This window comes from Ceratotherium simum, chromosome 13 (assembly GCF_057802395.1).
Source record: "Ceratotherium simum simum isolate JZ-2026a chromosome 13, ASM5780239v1, whole genome shotgun sequence".
NCBI classification, from domain to species: Eukaryota; Metazoa; Chordata; class Mammalia; order Perissodactyla; family Rhinocerotidae; genus Ceratotherium; species Ceratotherium simum.
Window position 1 is genome coordinate 63,850,998 of NC_141912.1, and position 20,433 is coordinate 63,871,430.

The 20,433-nt window shown below is 40.1% G+C and overlaps 1 protein-coding gene across 3 annotated transcripts in view; it reads left to right on the top strand.

Moving 5' to 3' along the window:
- COL19A1 (collagen type XIX alpha 1 chain) overlaps positions 1–20,433 on the top strand; it is a 297,117-nt gene that overhangs the window by 183,069 nt on the left and 93,615 nt on the right. For all 3 annotated transcript variants that reach the window (XM_014782544.2, XM_087437889.1, XM_087437888.1), the window contains one exon: positions 15,485–15,538. In XM_014782544.2, coding sequence (XP_014638030.2) covers positions 15,485–15,538 — 54 coding nt within the window. The remainder of the gene's footprint in view (positions 1–15,484; positions 15,539–20,433) is intronic.

A 20,433-nucleotide genomic window follows, 5' to 3' on the forward strand; every position in this document is an offset into this window, starting at 1 on the left:
TTCTGTATTTTGCTACTTTGGAAATATTTTCATTTGGAAATATTATCTACACACTCCCAATAAGGATAGAGCCTAAAAACTTAATATTGAGTATGAAAAAATTTGTTAAAGGATACATACAAAAATAATTTTTATAAATTTCAAAATACTCGACTACTTATTTATTCATACATATATTTACATATATATGTATGTATAAATCTTTTTTCAAGAGTACGTAGATCAGCAGGATGACATCAAACTCATGGGAGAGGTTGGTGGAAACAGAACTAGAGGTAGTCAAAAAGGACTTCCACTTAATTGTAAAATTGATTGTAAAAAAGATTTGAAGAAAATATTGCAAAATATTACCAGTTGTTAATTCTGTGCTGTGGAAAAATAATCGTTTGTTAAGTTCCTCTTTTTATATATATGCATTTTTCAAATTTTTCAGCAAAATAATTTCAAGGTACTAATTAAGGTTTTATCTTGTGTTCTCTACAACATTAACAAAAATAACAATAAAAGCATCACCAGATCCTAAAGAACTCTCAGGACATAATTAATCCCACAGTTTTGGTGTTGATCCTTGTCTAAAAGTATAGTAATAAATGAGATCACACTGTTTTCCTCATTACTGCATGTTCCTCATTTGTCTAGTACCTTTTCAAAAAGTTACACTTGATTCTATTTTAATTGTTGGCTCAGTCCAAAAATAAGAACAAATATTTATTGAACACCTACTATTTGCCAGGCACCATTATAGACATTGAAGATAGAACAATGAAAACAACAGACTGGGAGTCAACAAACTATAGCCCGTAGGCCAAATCTGGCCCACAACCTGTTTTTGTAAATAAAGTTTTATTAGAACGCATCCCTGCTCATTTGCTTGGGTATCACCTACGGCTGCTCTACAACAACAGAATTGAGTACTGTGACAGACTAAACTATTTTCTGTCTTACTCTTTACAGGAAAACTTTGCCAACTCCTGCAATAGACAAAAATCTCTGCCCTCATAGAGCTTACAATCTGTTACAGAGACAGACAGTAACAACATAAGTAAGTTTTAGGGTGGTCAGCGGTGACCCAGGCAACCAAGAGTAAGATAGCAGGGGAAGGGGAGAGGGAGTGTTGTGAGGAAGTCAAGGAAGCCATGTTGCAAAGATGACCTGTGAGCAAAGATCTAAAAGAGGTAGGGAGCAGGCTCTGTGGAAAGCTGGGGCAAGTAGCAACTGCAAAGGCCTGAGGTGGAAATTTCTAGGAACTACAGGGGGCCAGTGTGGCTGGAACGCTGTGAGAGAAGGAGAGAGGAGGTAGCCAGTTTGTGGGGCCACGTGGAGCAGCACCCTGCAGCCAGTGTAAGGAGTTCAGCCTTTACTCTGAGTAAGGGCCCCAGTGTGTCCTTTGTAACATCTAGAATATTCATTTCATTTAGAGACTGAGGCCACAGCTGTGGATACCACCTCCTTAGGCAAAACTCTATTTGCATTTTGAAACTTCAGTTCTATCCCTGCCAGCCATCTTGCCAATCCTTACCAATGTTCAGAGCAGAGAACAAGAAAGCTGATGACGGAATATTACTACTATTCGAAAAACATGCTGTGGACATATCTGGTTGACATGCTAGTGTCAGACAGCACATTCTATGGAAGGCTTTATTTTAGTCCAGTAGGTTACCCTCAATAATACTAAATTTCAAAACGTGTATTTGGGATATATTTTTCCTTGGCGTTTGCCGAGAATGTAATTGATCCACTACCTTTATATCTGTGTTCAGCTACCTTCTCCACACCCCCATGTAGTTTGACCTCTCCTGGGAAGCTTAGAACGTTCTGTTCCGTACAGAAGAACGGGTTGACATTTATGGAGAACCCACTTGATGCCAGGCACCATCCCTGCCTTCAAGGAGGTTATAGTCTAATAATGGGGAGAAAATTATAGAAAGCTGTGAACTTAGATATTCTCTTAAAGTAATACTTCTCAGGTGTTCTTGCATTCCAGCCCACTGTTTTCAGCAGGTATGTTTTTATTCCTTTCTTTTTTTAGTGGAAACAGCTAGGGCTGAGAGATTATGTGACTTGGTCAGGTTTGCTTAGCTAATAGATACAAGAGAAGGTACTAATTGCCAGGTTTCTCGCTTCTCAATACAATACACACTTTTCCATCGCATTTTTATTGTTAAGCCAATGATCAATTATTTTTGTCATAAATATATGAATTAGAATCTATATTCACCTCAACTGAATATATCCCTTTATATAATATAAATAAGTATAATATAGAACATGACCATGAACAAGTATATCACATATTTAAAGCATGCCAAATACAAATATTGCTGCTCTAACCATGCGGAGCCATGTATGGCCAACTTAATGCAACTCCTAACTCTTGAAAATGGTGATTAACTACTGTTCTCTTTTCTTGGATCTCTTTGAGCAGCCTTAATTTTTCATGTGGGGGAAGAAACTGTTATAGAGGAAAGAAGAGAAATATTCTAATTCTAGACTATAAGCCCCTCAAGGGTTTCTCTTTAATCTCCAGTATTCAGCACATAGTAAGCACTTAATAAATGCACAAATGCTTATTGCTAATATAAGATTATCTACTTATTTTCCCACTCATCTGTGCCCCTCACGGGCAGTTGATTTCTCATTAAGGTACAAACAAATTATAATTTTGATGTTTCTGAAGGATTTAAATTAAGGCCCTGTCTTCAGGACCCTAAACATCCAAATGAACACACAAATATTACCAAATAACTTTATGTTTACAATCACATATACAAGTGACTGGACTTTTCTCTTTACCTCTGGAGGTCTTGATATGAAATAGACCCCCCTCCATATGTTCTCTCCTTTGAATGGCCTGAAATCTCGTTTCTTCAGTGTGCTTTTCTCCAAATAATCATCAGGTAAAAATACTCTATTATATGTAAGAAAAAGACAGTGACATAGCTACTTAAATTTATACTTTTTCCCAGCTGCTGGTTTCTCGCCACAATCCAACATTGAGGGCTTTTTTCCTTTCCTCAACCCCCTAGAGTTCTCATTTGTAAAGTCTTTGGGACTTCTGGTCATCTGTTACTTTAGGGCATCTTTGTAGCTTTGATTCTATATTTTAAAAGATGTTCAAACTATGGCAATATTTCCCAGTAAGGACTCTAAGTTATTGGTTGACCATAATATAAAAGAGATCATAAACTACATTTACATATTTCTGGGGTATTAAGTTAAACATCCTTTTTTTTTTCCTGTAAAGTCTTTCACTGGAGTTAGGCCAGCCAACTGACATATTGCTCATTAATCATACATATTAACTGGAGTAGTTAAAGCTTTAAAATCCAACTTACCATTCTGTCCTCAAGGACTAGTTCTTGTTTTCTGAATGTGATGACATATGCTTCAGACACTGCTAATTAGGTCTTTCCCTTGAAACTTCATCCTGACATGTTTCAAGAACATTTTATTCCCTTGAGTACAAGTTCATTAAATTATTAATATCCTTATATAAGTCTTGTAGGACTACTTGCACAATGCAGCTTTCTCTATTTTAAAACCATAGTTCACAGTGAAGGATGAAATAGATTTCACTTCCTTTTTTATCTTTGTCCAGTCAAAAACAATGGACTGGGTAAATATCAGAGAATAATAGATATTATATTCAGTAACATAAAATGTTAATGGAAGGTAAAAAGTATTTTGTATGTGTAAATGGAAATGTTTATTAGTCTGGGTTCTCCTGAGAAACAAAACCAACAGGCTGTGTATACACAGAGAAAGAGAGATTTATCTTAAGGAATTGGCTCACACAGTTGTGGAGGCTTGGTAAATCCAAAATCTGTAGAGTAGGCAGGCAGGCAGGAGACCCAGCTGAAGAGTTGCAGTTGGAGTCCAAAGGCAGTCTTCTGGCAGAATTCCTTCTTGCCTAGGGGAGTTCAGTCTTTGTTCTATTCAGGCCTTCAACAGATTGACTGAGGCCCACCCCCATTATGGAGGATAATCTGCTTTACTCAAAGTCCATCAATTTAAATGTTAATCTCATCCAAAACACACCTTCACAGAAACATCAAGAAAGAATAATATTTGATCAAACAGCTGGGCACTGTGGCCCAGCCAAGTTGACACATAAATTAACCTCACAAAATGCTATACAGATAATCAACTCCTGATTATCCACACACATAGAAGGAAATGTTGCCATAAGTGATCTAAATCAGATAACCTAAAATCAGTTCTATTGAGCCTCTGTATGAAACGAATTTATGGCAGTTTAGCTTCCTGGCTGTTATCTACATAGGCAGGTACTCAGATCAAACTCTATGACCCTTTTAAGACAAAACTTCCAATGGATTCCCATCACAATCGTGATAATGAAGCTCAGCGCCCTCGCCACAATCTGCGAGGCCAGCGTAGTCTGGCCTGCCCACCATCCACCCACTCACTTGCTCTGCTCTAGCCACCTGTGTTTCTTGCTGTTCCTTGAACAAGCCGTTCTCAGTGCTTCGTTCTTGCTGCCCCCTCTGCTGGATGTTCTTTCTCAGACTTTGCATGGCCCAGGAACTCACTTGGTTCAGGTGTCTGCTGGGCATGCCCCTGATTTTTCTATCTAAAACTGCACGTCTCCCTCTGTAACTCCATATCCCTTTACCCTGCTTTATCTTTTTATGATTCGTATTGCTATCCAAAACTCACATCTTCATTTGTTTGGTTGTCGGATATGCAGTAAGTATAGCGTAGTGGTAATGATCAGAGATGATACAGCCAGGTTGCCTGGATTCAAGTCCCAACTCTGCTACTTACTAGCCGTGTAACCTTAGGCAAGTTGGTTTGTCACTCAGTTGCCTCATCTGTAAAACAGAGACGCCTCAAAGGTATTTTGAAGACTTAATGAATAAACGGATATAAATTACTTAGAATGGCATGTGGCCAAGGATAAGGACCATCTGTTATCTATTACTATTATTGTCCCCATTGGAGTATAAGCTCTGTGAGGATGGGGTTCAGGGTATTTCCAGAGCACAGACAAGGGTCTGGCTCATAGTAGGGACTCATTAAATATTTGTTGAATGAATTAATGAGTGAATCTGGGCATATGCCAGCTGAGAATGGGAAATTGTCCTACAAAAACACAGTGAAGAGGTGGCAGGTGAACAAATGATGAGTTTAAAAGTTGCAGTGGAAATTCTGTGTGGTTGAGAAAGCTGAGTTGGTGACTTCTTATGTATGTATTTGCATATATGTGTGTGTGTATGTAGTACATGTAGCAGGATGCAAGGAACAAGATGTAGCTGGGGTTTCTGGAGGATAGAGGACACTTCCCTAGGGGAGACGGAAAAGTCAAAGGAGAACATAAGCAGAATCCAGTAAAGGCTGGCACCAGCCTGGCATCAGCTTTCCCAGGACACCCTAGCCTTATTCTGGGGAAAGGTTGGAGCTGAAGGAGAAAGAGACTCTGTGGGAAGGCAGATTGATGAGGACAGACTCAGAATTACTTTTACCCGGTCACAGTTCAAAGTGACATTGGATGTTAGGTTTAAGTGTTACCAAACCTGTTTCGTTTTTGCCCATTGCCCAGAAAGCCAATCACTGAATCAATGAGATTGCAGCAGAGAGAGGATTTAATCACAAGGCAGCCAAGTGAGGAAGCAGGAGAACGAGTCTCAAATCCACCTCCTCAAAAACGAGGACTCAGGGATATTTATGGGGTAGGGGGCAAGGTGGTCTGAAGTGTGGAGATAGGTGATTGGAGGTTAGGAGAAGTGAGGTAATTGATGATCTGCACAAGCATAATCGAGCTTCATACCTCTTCATAGAATGCATGTTCACAAAATGGTGGTGTCCTCACGATCTGAGGTTGGAGTTTTAGCTCCTTGATGTCAAAAAGGTCACTTGTTGAGCATTTTCACGGGCCCAGTTGATGGGTTGGTGGTCTCAACTGGCCTGAACTGGACAAGGGGTCCTAATTCCTGAAAAACAGCTCAAACACACATTACCACAGTGACCCAGGTGCCAGGGAGATGTTGTCTATAGGAACCTAGTGGGAGCATATTGCCTAAGCAGCACAGCTAACAATGGGTGGGCCAACAACTAAAAGCTATAATCGGTAATTGCAAAAAATCTTTAGTTACTAGCTACCTAATCATCAATGGCTAACTGTTTACCGGTTTCATAAGGACAGGAAAAGTAGTGTTCAACTCAAGAAAAAATATACCCAGTATTTGTATATTTGTATAAAATAATGGCATGTCCCCAAGCGTCCAGTGTTTGAAAGTCATCAATACATTTTCCCAATACTTAAATCAATCACGCAAGAACAAGGAGTGGTGGGCTGGGAAATGCCTTGCAAACACACTTGCTCAAAATGTCAGAGGAGAAAAGGACCAAAGAGGACACACACGTCAGTCAGTGCAGAAGTCCAGGGAAGCTGTCCCTATTGGAGGGGACTTTTCAGGGTTTACTGCCCGATCTTGTTGCTGAGGGTGTACAGATGGCTTCCTCTGACCACACTTCTCCCATCCTGGTGACCCCACTACACCCCCACTTCCCCCACAAAGGGAAGGCTAAGGAGAGTTATTAAAAGGTAGCACACGATCAGTTTGGGACGGAACTTAATTCTCACTTTCCCTACCTGGAATTCCTGGGCTTACCTATAACCAAATGAACAAGTCTACCTCTAAGCAAATGGACAAGTCTGCCTATAACCAAAGGGACAAGTCTGCCTATAACCAAATGGACAAGTCTACCTCTAACCAAATGGACAAGTCTACCTCTAACCAAATGGACAAGTCTGCCTATAACCAAATGGACAAGTCTACCTCTAACCAAATGGACAAGTCTGCCTATAACCAAAGGGACAAGTCTGCCTATAACCAAATGGACAAGTCTACCTCTAACCAAATGGACAAGTCTACCTCTAACCAAATGGACAAGTCTGCCTATAACCAAATGGACAAGTCTACCTCTAACCAAATGGACAAGTCTGCCTATAACCAAATGAGCAAGACTTCCTATAACCAAATGAAGAAGTCTGCCTATAACCAAATAAACAAGTCTGTCCAAGTCTTTGGATAGATAGTCTCGAGAATGACTATCCCTCCTCTTCTTCCTTGAAGGCAATATCCAGGTCTTAGTCTCCTTATTGTGTTTTCTCCCAGCACAATATGTAAAACAGACAGTCAATTTTTCCCAAATAACTTTACTCATCTTTTTTATAGGGTTTGATTCTGAAGTCAGCATTTAAATATCCAAATGCAATGTAACACATTAAATTCACCTTGATGAATTGAGAATTATGCACTGAAAATTCTTCAGTTTCAAAATTAGGTGACCTTTCTAGTTTCATCTTATGGATCCTCTGGAATGCTCTTCATTTTCCAGGCAGTTATTGAATCACTGCAAAATGTATTCCTATGAATTTATTCGGTGTTACTCAATTCAAAATCCTTCACATTGAAAATGCTGTTCTAAAATTCCACCCCTTGAGGAAACATTATATCTTTTAAAGTAGGCAACTCAAAAATGCTGAAAATATATCCTCTGTAACTTTACTTAATCGAAACCAAGATATAAAATGTCATTCGTGGTTTCTTTGTTCCAGTGCTGGCTGGGAAGGCTGGTTTGTCCCTGTTGCACTGGCCCCGACTCCGGCCTGTCTGAATTTTGTTGAGGGGCCTCACCACGTTGCTTTCATTTTAACATTTCCATGAAATAAGACACTAGCAATTTATTATTTGTCCCTCTGCATGTTGATTTTATCTACTCTAAATCTAAAAGTATAACATTTCCTTAATAAAAACGAAAGGTAAAATTCTGCGTTCGTCACGTTTGGAGAAGCAGAGGCCCGGTGGCATGATTCTCAGACAAGGACGGCAGTGTGGAAACCCTGATTCCCCTCCTCCAGTCGGGGAGCATGCCCGCTCGTGAACTTCCAAGTGGGCAGGAAAGAACATTTCACAGGGCACTTCCAGCATCCACCCTCTTGATGTGGCACAAAGATACTAAAACGTATCTCAGAGTGTTCAGGAAATTATTTAGCCACAGCCTGCCACCGCCCCACCCATGGTACCGAGATGAATCTCCGCCTTGGAGACACTGGCAGTGGTGGGCAGAGAAAACAGCCAGAGGTCAGGACGGAGGGAGTTGCTGGTTTGGCAAGGCAACCAGGAGTCCAGAGAGATCTAAATGGAAGCTTGTGGTTGGCGTGTTGGCAGGCCAGCAGAAGGCAGGGTGGATTCTGCAGGACAAGCAGAAATCAGGCAAACAGGTGAGAACTAGGATGACCCAAATTCCATAGGGCAAAGTAATCAGCAAATGGGACATTTAAAAATCTGGCTTGATTGGGAGAAAACACGAGAACCTCAACAAATACAAGAGCAAAGTAACCTAAATTGTGAATGATTAGGATACCCACCAAGGAAACCTTAATCCCGAGGATTATGGGTTTTAGGATCAGATACACTTGGGTTTAAATGTTGGCCCCACCAGTTACGAGGAGAGTGATTTGGAGCTGATGTTTAACCTTTCTGTCTCTGTAAAATGGGAAGAGTATCACCCATCCACATTAATTTTGACAGGATTAAATGAAACATTGTAAGTCAGGCACTCAATGCCTGGACCATGGCGAGCACTTGATAAATGTTAACCATTTTCGCATAGGTCTTTCTTATGTTTCCTAGTATAACATGGACAGTTCAGGGCACAAGAGGAAACGTTACTGGTTGGGTACATCCAGTCAGAAGGGGTTAAGAGGTAGGACCTTGCCTGTACTTATTTTCATGACCAAATTAGTACCAACATGATAACTTAATAGGAATCCGAAACAGTGGCTGTAGACCACAGACCAGACCATTCGGCTCAGCCCAATGTTTTAATGAAGTGTTGTCATTTATTCAGATTATCATTTATTCGATTGTAGCTGCAGGGGGTTAGATAATAATGTCACAATTTCTAACTTGTTTTGAAAAGTCACATTAGTTACTGGTAGAGACTATCCAAGGAAAAGAAAGGAAAGGGACAGAAACATGGAGAAATTGTGGAATAATTTAGAAATGATAAGAGCCAACCTACGTGAGGAAGGCAGTATTGAGAAGAGCATCGTGGAATGGGTTCATCTTTCCTTGGCTCTAAACCTATTTCAAATCATTTGTTCATGCTAAATTACATCCTCTTCCCATGTCCTTACAAGAGTCACTTGTCTGATCCCTGAAGTAATGAGACCTTTATGACTAGCGTGGGTGCTGTCATAGATGTATTTTTAAATGTCTGTTAAGAAATGAGATGCACTTAGGCTATTGTGCATTGCTTACATAAGTATTCCATTCCCACTTTTTCATGTATCGTTGATCTCAAAATGTGGTAACTTTTTACAACATCAGTTATAAATCTTATTTCCGTTTGCAATGTAAAAAAAGAAATCCAAACTTCCCAGATAGTTGGGCAATGTTTTCCTGTGTAATTCACACCTCCTTCACAGTTGTGGGTGCCAGTCAAGGCCCTGTCTCCTCTTCCTTGACATTTCCTTGACGCCTCATTCAGGCTGAGCTGATGCCTACAAGTGTGCTAAATACACACACGGGGACAGGGAAATGTTTGAGAGGAGCCAGCTGTATTAGCAAGACCTGGCATTTGGAGAGACTCCTTACACACATGTCTCCTCTGTGGGTTTGGGGTCTGCATACCATCCTTTATTTAAGTCCAAGTACTGCTATAGCCTTGTCTTCATCATCATCCTCCTCATCAGCAACAAAAACCATCTGTCAGATAAGTACCAGTGGTCCATTATTGGCATTCTTCCCTTCTTAACGCTCCTGGAGAGCCAAGTGTTTATAAATCAAATGGCTAATTTAAGATACACGTGCTCTTGTACTGCAAGTCATCCTGGAAGCATCAGGTTATTTTTACTGTTGAAAATTTGTAGATGTCATTCATTTTAATAGCCATGGGTTTTTCTTTCTTCCTGACAATAGTGACCCCCTGTGGCCTTGTACACAGAAAATGCAGATGGGTGAAGGCATTAGATAATTCAAATAAAATCATTCCATTGTGGAAATCTCCTGGCTTCATTTGTTTAAATTTTTATTGAAATATAACATACATTCAGAAAAACATATGTATCATAAGAACACAGCTTGGTGACTTTTCACAAATTGAACACACCCTTGTAACCAGCACACAGTTCAAGAAACAGAAGAACATTGGCATCACCAGCCCCACAGAACCCTCTTGCACTCTCTCAGACACTCCCACTCGGTCACCTGTTATAACATCTAACAGCATAGATTAGTTCTGCTTGTTTTTATTCCTTATGTAAATTGATCAACGTTATGTTTGCAGGATTCATCCATATTGGTGCGTGGAGCTGTATTCTGTTCATTTTCATTACTATATAGTTTTCCATTATATGAATGACCCACAATTTATTTTTTCTATGAATGACCCACGATTTATTTTTTCTATTTCTACTCTTAATGGGCACCTTGATTGTTATTTTAGATGAAAAAATTCCATACATAGTTAAGAGTTGGTTACATTTTTTAACGCATATACAATACATATTTTAGAGGGTTTTCTTATGTATTATCAAACATTTTTAAATGAAAAAAAATGGAGAATTGGATAGAGGATGGTAGACGGCCGGGGGGAAAGGCATGAACGCTTATTATTATCACCAGGTATTGGACATTGTCGTGGCAGTGTTGTTGTTGTTGTTGTTTGTTGTTTTTATTTTCTGAGGAAGATTCACCCTGAGCTAACATCTGTTGTCAATCTTCTTCTTTTTTTGCTTGAGGAAGATGAGCCCTGAACTAACATCTGTGCCAGTCTTCCTCTATTTTGTATGTGGGTCACCGCCACAGCATGGCTGACGAGTGGTATAGGTCTGCACCAGGATCCAAACCCAAGAACCTGGGCCGCCGAAACAGAGCACACCGAACTTAACCACTGCACCATGGGGCTGGCCCTGGAGTGTTGTTGTGTTAATTGTAGTAAAATACACATAACATAAAATTTACCATCTTAACCTTGTTCAAGTTTATAGTTCAGTAGTATTAAGTATATTCATATCGTTGTGAAATAGATCTCTAAAGCTTTTTCATCTTTCAAAACTAAAACTCTATACCCATTAAACAACACCTCCCCTTTTTCCCTGCTCCCCAGGCCATGGTAACCACCATTCTACTTTATGTTTCTATAAATTGAACTACTCTAAATACCTCATATAGGTAGTATCATACAGTATTTGTCTTTTAGTGACTTATTTCACTATGCTTATTTCAATTAGTATGATGTCATCAAGGATCATCCATGTTGTAGCATGTTAGAGTATTTTTTTTCTTTTTAAGGCTGAATAATATTCCACTGTATGTATGTACTACATTTTGTTTATCCGTGTATCTGTTAATGGGCATTTGGATTTGTTCCACCTCTTAGCTATTCTGAATAATGCTGCTGTGAACATGGGTGTGCAAATATCTCTTCAAAACCCTGCTTTCAATTCTTTCGGATATGTACCCAGAAGTGGGATTTCTGGATCATATAGTAGTTCTACCTTCAATTTTTTTAAGAACCTGAGGAGTGTTTTCCATAGTGGTTGCACCGTTTTACAATCTCACCAACAGTGCACAAGCATTTCAATTTCTCCACATCCTCGCCAACATTTATTTTCAGTTTTTTGAAAGTGGCCATCCTAATGGGTGTGTGTGGTAGGAATTCTACATAAGGTCTCTTTTTTAATCCTTAACAAACCTGTTGCAAAGTATAACTACCAATTTTACGGCAATGAAATCTTAACACAAAAAGTTTCCGTAAGAGAAAAAGCCGAACCCAGCTTAGGTGCTCCTGAACTTGACCGTGGGCCTTGTATTCTCAGAGTTCCACAGGCTCGCAAAACCAATGGAGCTCTTCTGTTCTGAGCTACAAGATTTACAAGACGTTAGGGGCTCTACAGGATTGCCTGACTTTAAATGTGAAATAGGAGCTTGAGGTTTAGAGCTGAGGTTCTCAAAGTGTGGTCTCTGGGCCAGCAGCACTAGCATTACTGGGAACTTGTTAGAAATGCGAATTCTTGGGTCCCGCTCCAGACCTACAGACTTGGAAACTCTGGGAGTGGGGACAGCACTCTGCTTTAACTAGCCCTCCTAGCGGTGCTGACGCAGCCTCAGGTGTGAGCCCCACTGGGCTTAAATCATTAGACAAAAGGCTGAACTGCTGTCTAGCAACCTTTACACTATTGCCAAGCAAGAAACTTACATGTTCAGTGCTTTGAGGTCTCCAGGGCAACCTGATATCGTAAATCTGTGTTTTGTGCTTTATACTCCAGTTTTCAGAAAAGTGTTGGATTAGCCCAATTGTAATTATGCTGGAACAGCAGGTCTCCATCCATTTGGAGATTCAGCCAGACTCCAACTTATCAGAGTTGCTTATGAAAAAATGGCCACCTGGGAACAGGCTTCCTAACTGGGAAGGCGGCTCCCAGCTCAGCATCTGTTTGTATCTGCGAGGATTTGTGTCCCCACCTACATCCAAGTCCCCACTTTTTGTCTCACTTTACAGTGGGTCTAGAGGGAGCCCTGTAATGAAGGCACTGAAATAAAGGAGACAAAGAGGAGACACACCTGTGGAACCATTCTTCTCCTTGGAACCACCAGGGCTCCCTGGCCCCACCAGCAGCCCTAGCGCCTCGTGGGGCCCCAGGTGTCCTCATATAATTCCCCAGAGCCCTGCGAGGAAAGAACTGAAATTCACAGACTGCACCTTCCTCAGAAAAAATGAAGGAATCTGGTTTTAGTCCTAGGATGAGAGTTGTGATTTATGCCTGTTGTCTTGGCATAATTGTTAATAATAAAATATTCCTCAAATTATCCTGACCGGAATAATAAAATTCATCCTACCAAAAATATACTGTTATCTCTTAGGTAGGCTTTTGCCTTCCCTACTGCTTTTAAGTGAAAGAGAAAAGATCTTTTGGAGAAACAGGAGAATGTGAGACGGTATCCAGTGCAGCTGGCGGCCTTGAATGGGGGGAAGGAAGACAAAGGAGTTAATTCCTGGGGCTCCTTGGAGAGAAGAAAGATGACATCTAGGAGTGGGCTTGAACTATTACAGTGATAGAAATTGTGGCCCCTTAGGTTCTGTAGCTTCCACTCCTCGTTCTCATCCATTCACCCTCTGCTCTGTCGTGTAGGAGCCCCCTCTCCAGGTCACTGACACTGAGGACTGAAAGCAAAGTCCTGAGTCCAAATATAGTGAGGGTATATTTGGCGGTATGGCTAAGAAAATGGCGACTGTTGCTTGTAAAGCACATCGTAAAAAATTATTCAACTCTGTTTTGGGGTGTTACTAGAAACCCAGCCTAGAAACCATGTTTAAACTGAAAATATGCGCCAGCTGAAGTTATCTGTACCCAATATGTCCCAATAATTTAACAACCCTAAGAATACTTTACCTTCATGTACACTCTTAGCAAGGATGCTAACAAAATCAGCATTGCCCTGCACTCTTCCAGCACACACATCAGTACCACCTGACATGGCAAGGCTGACTTAAATGAGCATGTAAATCGGCAGTGAAAGGCAAGAATTTAGATGCTTGCCCCTACCACACAAATTGTGAATGCTTTTTACTCCCCAATTTAAGACATGCCAATGTTATGTTACAATATTTGACATTTGGTTTGTCTTAAACATTAACTCTGTGATAAAAGTTGATCAATAGTTAGCCTCATTTTCCCCACTTCCTGCCCAAATCAATATACACGTCTTCTTTAAAGAAAGGATACACACAAAAGTTGATCCTATGGTTTTAACTTACCTCAGCCTAAAAGAAAGAACCAATCACCTACTCCGATGCCATTGATTTTGTTTCTTTGTGCTCTTGTGAATTAATAAATTACAACTCTTCCACTTTAAGTAAACTTTTTACCATTGATTAATCCTCAGGGTCTAATTGACTTACACTTACTAAAAGACCTAATATATTGATTTTCAGAATGTGTAAACTGCAAGATTAGAGAATAATGTACATGTGTATAACTTTTATTAAGTATACAGAATACTAATTCATATATTCATTCCAGTATTACAATCCCCAAAAGGAACTCCAAGGTTCAGATCTCTAAAACAGATGGTACATGAAAACACCACTAATTACATTTCTGTTTTTAATAAAATTTTTAAAAATCTGTTCTGTAGATATCAGCTAGGATTATTTATGAAAACAGCTGCTGTTTTTATACAAAGACTTGATGGTATGCACTTAACTTGCCTTCAGCTACAATGCTCCGTTTCCCACCCAGTCACAGCGTACTATGTGCTTACATATCTCCCAAAGCTTACCTGCTGGTTCAGCTGCCTTTGGGCTTCCTACCCCACTCCAGACAGATGAAAACCAGAGAGATCAAGCAACTTTGCCTGACACTTTCAGAGCAGAAAATAAGTGAATGAGATGGGCCTTTCTGTGTTTATGCTTACAATTCTTCCAAAAAAGTATTGAAAGGTCAACCCAATACTTTCACTTTTTCAGTAGCAACAATATGTATTAATATAGTACCGATATGGTAATAAAGTAAAGTTATTAGTAACAATGAAATAGAGTGATCATATTTAGAAAACCTGCTCAGAAATGCTTCAAATGTGTGCTTTTGATACCTAAGCTTACTTCCTTCTATTAGAAATGAAAACAATTTAAGAAAATACCTTTATAGTAAATAACTGTTCATTAAATGATATTAAATACACAGTTACTTAGAGATGTTAACACAATCTTATTTTTCTAACTCCTGCAATTGGAATTTAGCTGGTTGTGAACTTGGGAGAGTTAACATTCAGTTACAATAATGAAGATTATTAAGCAAGGAGTATATACTTTAGTTCACTTTTATAAAACAGCTTAACAGTCCAACGGGAAGAAAAGAGCTAGTTAACGTGCTTTATACAGCTTAGGGAATGCTTTTCAAACTTTAATGATCATTAGAATTACCTGAAGTAATTTTTAAAATGCCGATTTGTAGCTTCCTTCCCCCGAGATTCTAAACCAGTAAGTCTTGGATGGGGCCTAGGAATATGCATTTCTAACACCCACTCTCCCCCTCAGGTACCTACTGTAAAATGAGAAGTCAGGCTAGTCTGAGAAACACCAATTTAAGATGACAAATGCGTGTATTGTTGCCTCTGATACCACAGACTCGTAAGATAAAATGCCAGTCGTAGACCATCTTTCAGATGCTTTATATTCCTTTACTAAAGTGTCAGGGTAGACAGCATTTAAAGGGCTGCTAATGACAGTTACGGTTTATCCATTCCAGGCATGATTTTTCTCACCTAGGCTGTCAAGATTTGGCCCACAGCTTTTAGACTTCATTGATGTTTAAAGGCCACGTAGACTTGGAATTATTTTTTAACTTTTTGTTACTTTTTACTGTCTTTAAAATTGCCATTTAATATTGTCTCCTCTTAAAATAAAACGGAATCACAGTATTTATTGTGTGTTTCTCTTTGGTTTCAAGGGAAGACGAGGAAAAACAGGTCCTCCAGGAAAACCGGGCCCCCCAGGACCGCCGGTGAGTAAAAACAAGATCTCTGCTCCTTTTCAGAGTGCCTCTTCATTTTGTGTGTTTACCTAAGGGCTATTTTACTCCCCTGGGGATAATAATTTCCATCTTTCTGCTGTTTAAAATGGTGGCGCTCCCTGCGCCTTCCACCACCACACAAACCACACACCTCACCACTTCTTGATTACACGGACAGGGACAACTCTGCCGCTGCGTGAGCACCACAGCCGGCTCTCCATGTCAGTGAGTCCCCTTCTGAACCGACCTGACCATCTCGTCAACTTCCTAGCATCCAGGCTGGTAGTAAGGTAGACATCTGGGGAAGCAGGCCCACTGTTCTTGATACAACTGCTTTGTTAGTAGAATTCATAGAATGTTATTGCTAAGGAGACCTATAAAGATCTTCTAGCCAATTAGCTGGTCTTTTCCTTTACCCTCAGCCTCTAGAAAAAGTATCCATGCCTTATAGTTCTGCTAACTCTTCAACCCACTAGAGTCTGTTTTGTGTCCAAGCTCCTCCATCAACACTGCCCTCTCTGTGGTCACCAGCCATCTCTGAGGTGGGAGATTCCCCGGGCCGTGTTCAGGCTTCATCTTCTTTCACTGCTATGCGGGAATTTACACTGTCGACTGCTCTCCTTGAAACTCTGTTCTCTTCGTTTAGTGACGTGGATTTTTTTCTCCTCCCTCTGGGGCCATCCTTTTCTGTCTCCTTAATTAACAATGTTCCTTCTTCCCCTAACTACATGCTGCATGGATTAAAGATTCCCAGTCTTTTATTCCAACCCAGACCTCTGTCCTGCGTTCCAGGCTCTTACATCCACTGCCTGCTCAGCACCTCCCACCTACATACTACAAAAGTAGTGTGTCCAAAACTAAACTCAAAAAATAATCCTGGAATGTTTTTCTCTCCTTCGTCCTCCACATCCAGATCGTTCCTAAATCATGTCACTTCTACATCCCACTAGCTCATGAATCCACCTCCTCTTCTCTTTCCTCATTGCCACTGCCTTAGTTTAGGCCCTTGTCAATTTGTGTCTATATTTTTGTAGCCATCTCAGAGTTGGTTTCATCGCCTCTACCGTCTACAAGTGGAATAATATTTCTAAATAACTCTGACAGTGTAACTCTGGCTGGAAACTCTTTAGTAGCTTCCGTTTCCTTCAAGACAGCATCCACATCTTCCACGTGCCATTCTTGGCCCTTCGTCATTGGCCCTGTACCTGTCTTTGCCTGTCCTCCTCTGTGCTCCTCCTTCTTTTGGGATCTGTAGTCTATCTTCCTTTACTATCTCAGAATGCCATGCTTTGTGAATGTCCTGCAGGAGGCCCAGGTAGGCTTCCCTCTGTCTGCGTGACTCAGCTCAGACCTGGGTTCTCCCACACAGCCTCCACCAGGGCTTTCAGCATGTGAGGTATTGCCTTCCACGATCCTATAATCTCATACCTCCTACAAACATAGCACATTGTTTTGTAACTGTTATTTTCCTTATCTGTCTGTCCACTGTGCTGTGAATTTATTTTTGAACCTCTATTTTATCGTCATTGCCTAGCACAGTTCTGGCATGTAGCATGTGATTATTAATTATTTAATGAATGAGTAAACGAATGAATATATTTTGTAGATGAGAAAATGAAGACCAGAAAACGTGTCTTTTTAAAGATCAGAACCACCCTGCACCAGCACTAGGGGGCTCCGCACCTAGCGCCTGAGGTCTTACTCAGGGTGTGGTCATGAGCCAAAAATGCACGTGATTGCTGTCCCCTGGTTGATTTCATTTCCTCCGCTTGAGCCACTCAAGTGAATCATTCTGTTGGCAATGTACTGGTGTCAACTGATATCGATTATAAAGTAGGGAGAAAAGAGGCATAAATTGGGCATTCTGAAATCCAGTCTTGGAAGGAATCAGCTTTGTTGATGTTTATTCCAAATTTTCTGGCAAAACAGAGAACACATGGTAGGATTTTCCATAATTGTCTTGTGCTGTAAAGAAGAAAAGCTGGTGAATGCTAACAGGCAAGATTAGACCTTCATGTAGTTTTCTAAACGTATGATGCTGCTTTCAAGGCAGGATAATGTTTGTCTCAAAGGAGGATTTTGAATGATGAAGGCCTTTATGACAAGCTCACCAAATGGCTAGGAGAGGAGAGGATTACACCAAATCCTGGAATGAGTTCTCAGCTATAGATCAAATAAGTTCACTGAAGAATTTAGAAGATTAAGAAATATGCAACTATATGGAAGAATTTATAATATTCAATTCCACAGGTTTTAGTTTATAGCCAGAGTGTTTGGGGGGAAAGAGGTACTTATTTTATTTCAAGTATTAGATTTAGAAATGGGTCTGTTGGGTCTGTTACACAGTGTTCATTAAATCCTGAGTACACGAGATTTAAAGGAAAAGTGGTTTATTCTCTTTTGTAGTATAATAAAATACCAATATGTGAGATTCTAAAAATAAGAGGAAAAAGTCTATGCAAAAAAGAAAAGGTTTCTATTCATAGGCCAGCTTTTGTTTAAAAAGAGAAAGTATTAGTATAGCATCAGCTCATTTTCTGCTTAAAAATTGTGGTTTATGGCAACTCTTCATCTTTTTGATTCTGGGATAGCTCCTCTAGTTGACTAAAATATCTTTTCTGTTATACAAGTATTATCAAAACTTTATCGGGGCCAGCCCGGTGGCGTAGTGGTTAAGTTTGACATGCTCTGCTTCAGCAGCCTGGGGTTTGCAGGTTTGGATCCCAGGCATGAACCTACTCCACTCATCAAGCCATGCTGTGGCAGTGACCCACATACAAAATAGAGGAAGATTGGCACAGATATTAGCTCAGGGCCAATCTTCCTCACCAAAAGAAAAAAAAACTTTGTCTTGGGCACAGTTTGCACCAGCTTTTGGATATTTGAAGTTGTTCACATGATAGGTGGCATTGGTGATGAGCATCCCAGCATGGTACAGAGGTCCTACAGGGCACTTGCTCATACTTACAGGAACAAGGTAAGGGCAGCAATGAAAAGGAAGGGAAGATAACTGGCTCCCCATGTACTGTGCTTATCAAGAGGACTATTGTTTCCCAAATGGCTAGAAATGAACAGAGTTCTTCAAAAATCAGTCCTTTCAAGATTATATTAACTAACACTTTAAGAAAATGAGCTTATTTAAAAAATTAAACTGCTCCTAATGCATATTGTTTAACAATTTCACAAGCATTTATTTAAGGCCTACTATGTGCTAACACTCTGTTAGGAGCTGGGCTTGCAAAAATGAATAAAGATATTGTCCTTGCCCTCTGGGAATTCAAGTTTTGTTCACAGGAATGTGAACAGAGGAAGAGAATTTAGAAGAGAGAGTGTCAGGGTGGTGTCCTTCAGGAATTGACAACTGAAGCATAAAGGGTGAACCTTAAAAAAAGAAAGAATTCCCACCAGTTACAACAACATGGTTGAACCTGGAGGACATTATGCCAAGTGAAATAAGCCAGGCACAGACGAACAAAGACTGGACGACTCCACTTATATAAGATTTCTTAAATAGCCAAACTCATAGAAGCAGAGAACACAGTAGTGGTTGCCGGGGGCTGGGGGAGGGGGAATGGGGAGTTATTCAATGGGTATAAATGGTATAAAGTTTCAGCTATGCAAGATAATAAGTTCCAGAGTTCTACCGTACAACATAGTGCCCATAGTTAACAATACAATGCCATGCACTTCAAAATGTGTTAAGAGGGTAGATCTCACGGTAGGTGTTCTTACCACACACACAGACACACAAGATATACTAAGGGATGCAAAGAAACTCTGGGGGGTGTTGGATATGTCAGTTCCCTTGATGGTGGTGATGGTATCACAGTGTTTGCATATGTCCAGACTCATTGAATTGTACACATTAAATATGTGCAGTTCTTTGTATATCAGTTATACCTCAATGAAGCTGTTAAAAAAAAAAAACAAAAAACAGTTGAGAAGATTGTCTGGTGGAGTAAATAGAGAGGAAGGAGAGCGCAAGCTACGTAGAGCGGGCAGGAAAGCAGCCTGAACGAAAGCAGAGAGCGCCGAACCAGCCGGGAGCGGGGTCGGCAGCCCAGGCCCTTCTGACACAGCTCTGACCCATCAAGCCTGGGCAGGGGACTGCATGTGAAGCCCCACAAGTCAGGCGAGGCTACAGAAATCTGTGGAGAGTTCAAAGTGGAGAGTCCATGGCCAGATTTCACTGCAAGTCGCTCCCGTGGCGCAGTGGAGTCTGCGTGTTGAGAGTGGGCAAGATTCACTGCGGCTGTCACAGAATCTATTTTTTATCTCTGTTAGGCCATCCCATGGAGCTATTTGTATTTCATTACAATTTATGTATAGCTTAAGAGACATTCTAAATCAAATGTGGTGATGTTATTTAAGGGAGTGTCAATGAAGATTTTAAAAAATAGAACTAAAAGAAGTCCCAAAGCAACTCAAACAAAGAAATATTTTAATCAATCCTTCTGCTTGTGATTCTTTGTTCTGAAGCCAAATTTGTATTTTCTCACTTTCTTAAGAAATATTTGTAGCAAAAAGATAAGTTGTTTACAAGGAATAATTTCCCACAACTTTCCATTTAGTGAGTGTGTTTGTGTATATACACAAAATATATATTTATTTATGGAAGGACAACCTTTTTCCCCCTGAGCGAGTATATTTCCTAGGAAAAAAGTTTTCTAATAATGGAATATTTACTAAAAATAGATCTATTGAACTAATGTTATTAAATTGTCTTTATGAATCAGTGTTTCGTCAAAGCCATATATATTACTCCAATTTAGCTCCCATATTCAACAGCATTTTTTCCTCTCTTTGAGGGAAATCTTTAGTTGAAATTTACACACATATAATCTGCATATAATAAAATTATTCTTAATCAGGATGCTTGTAATTGA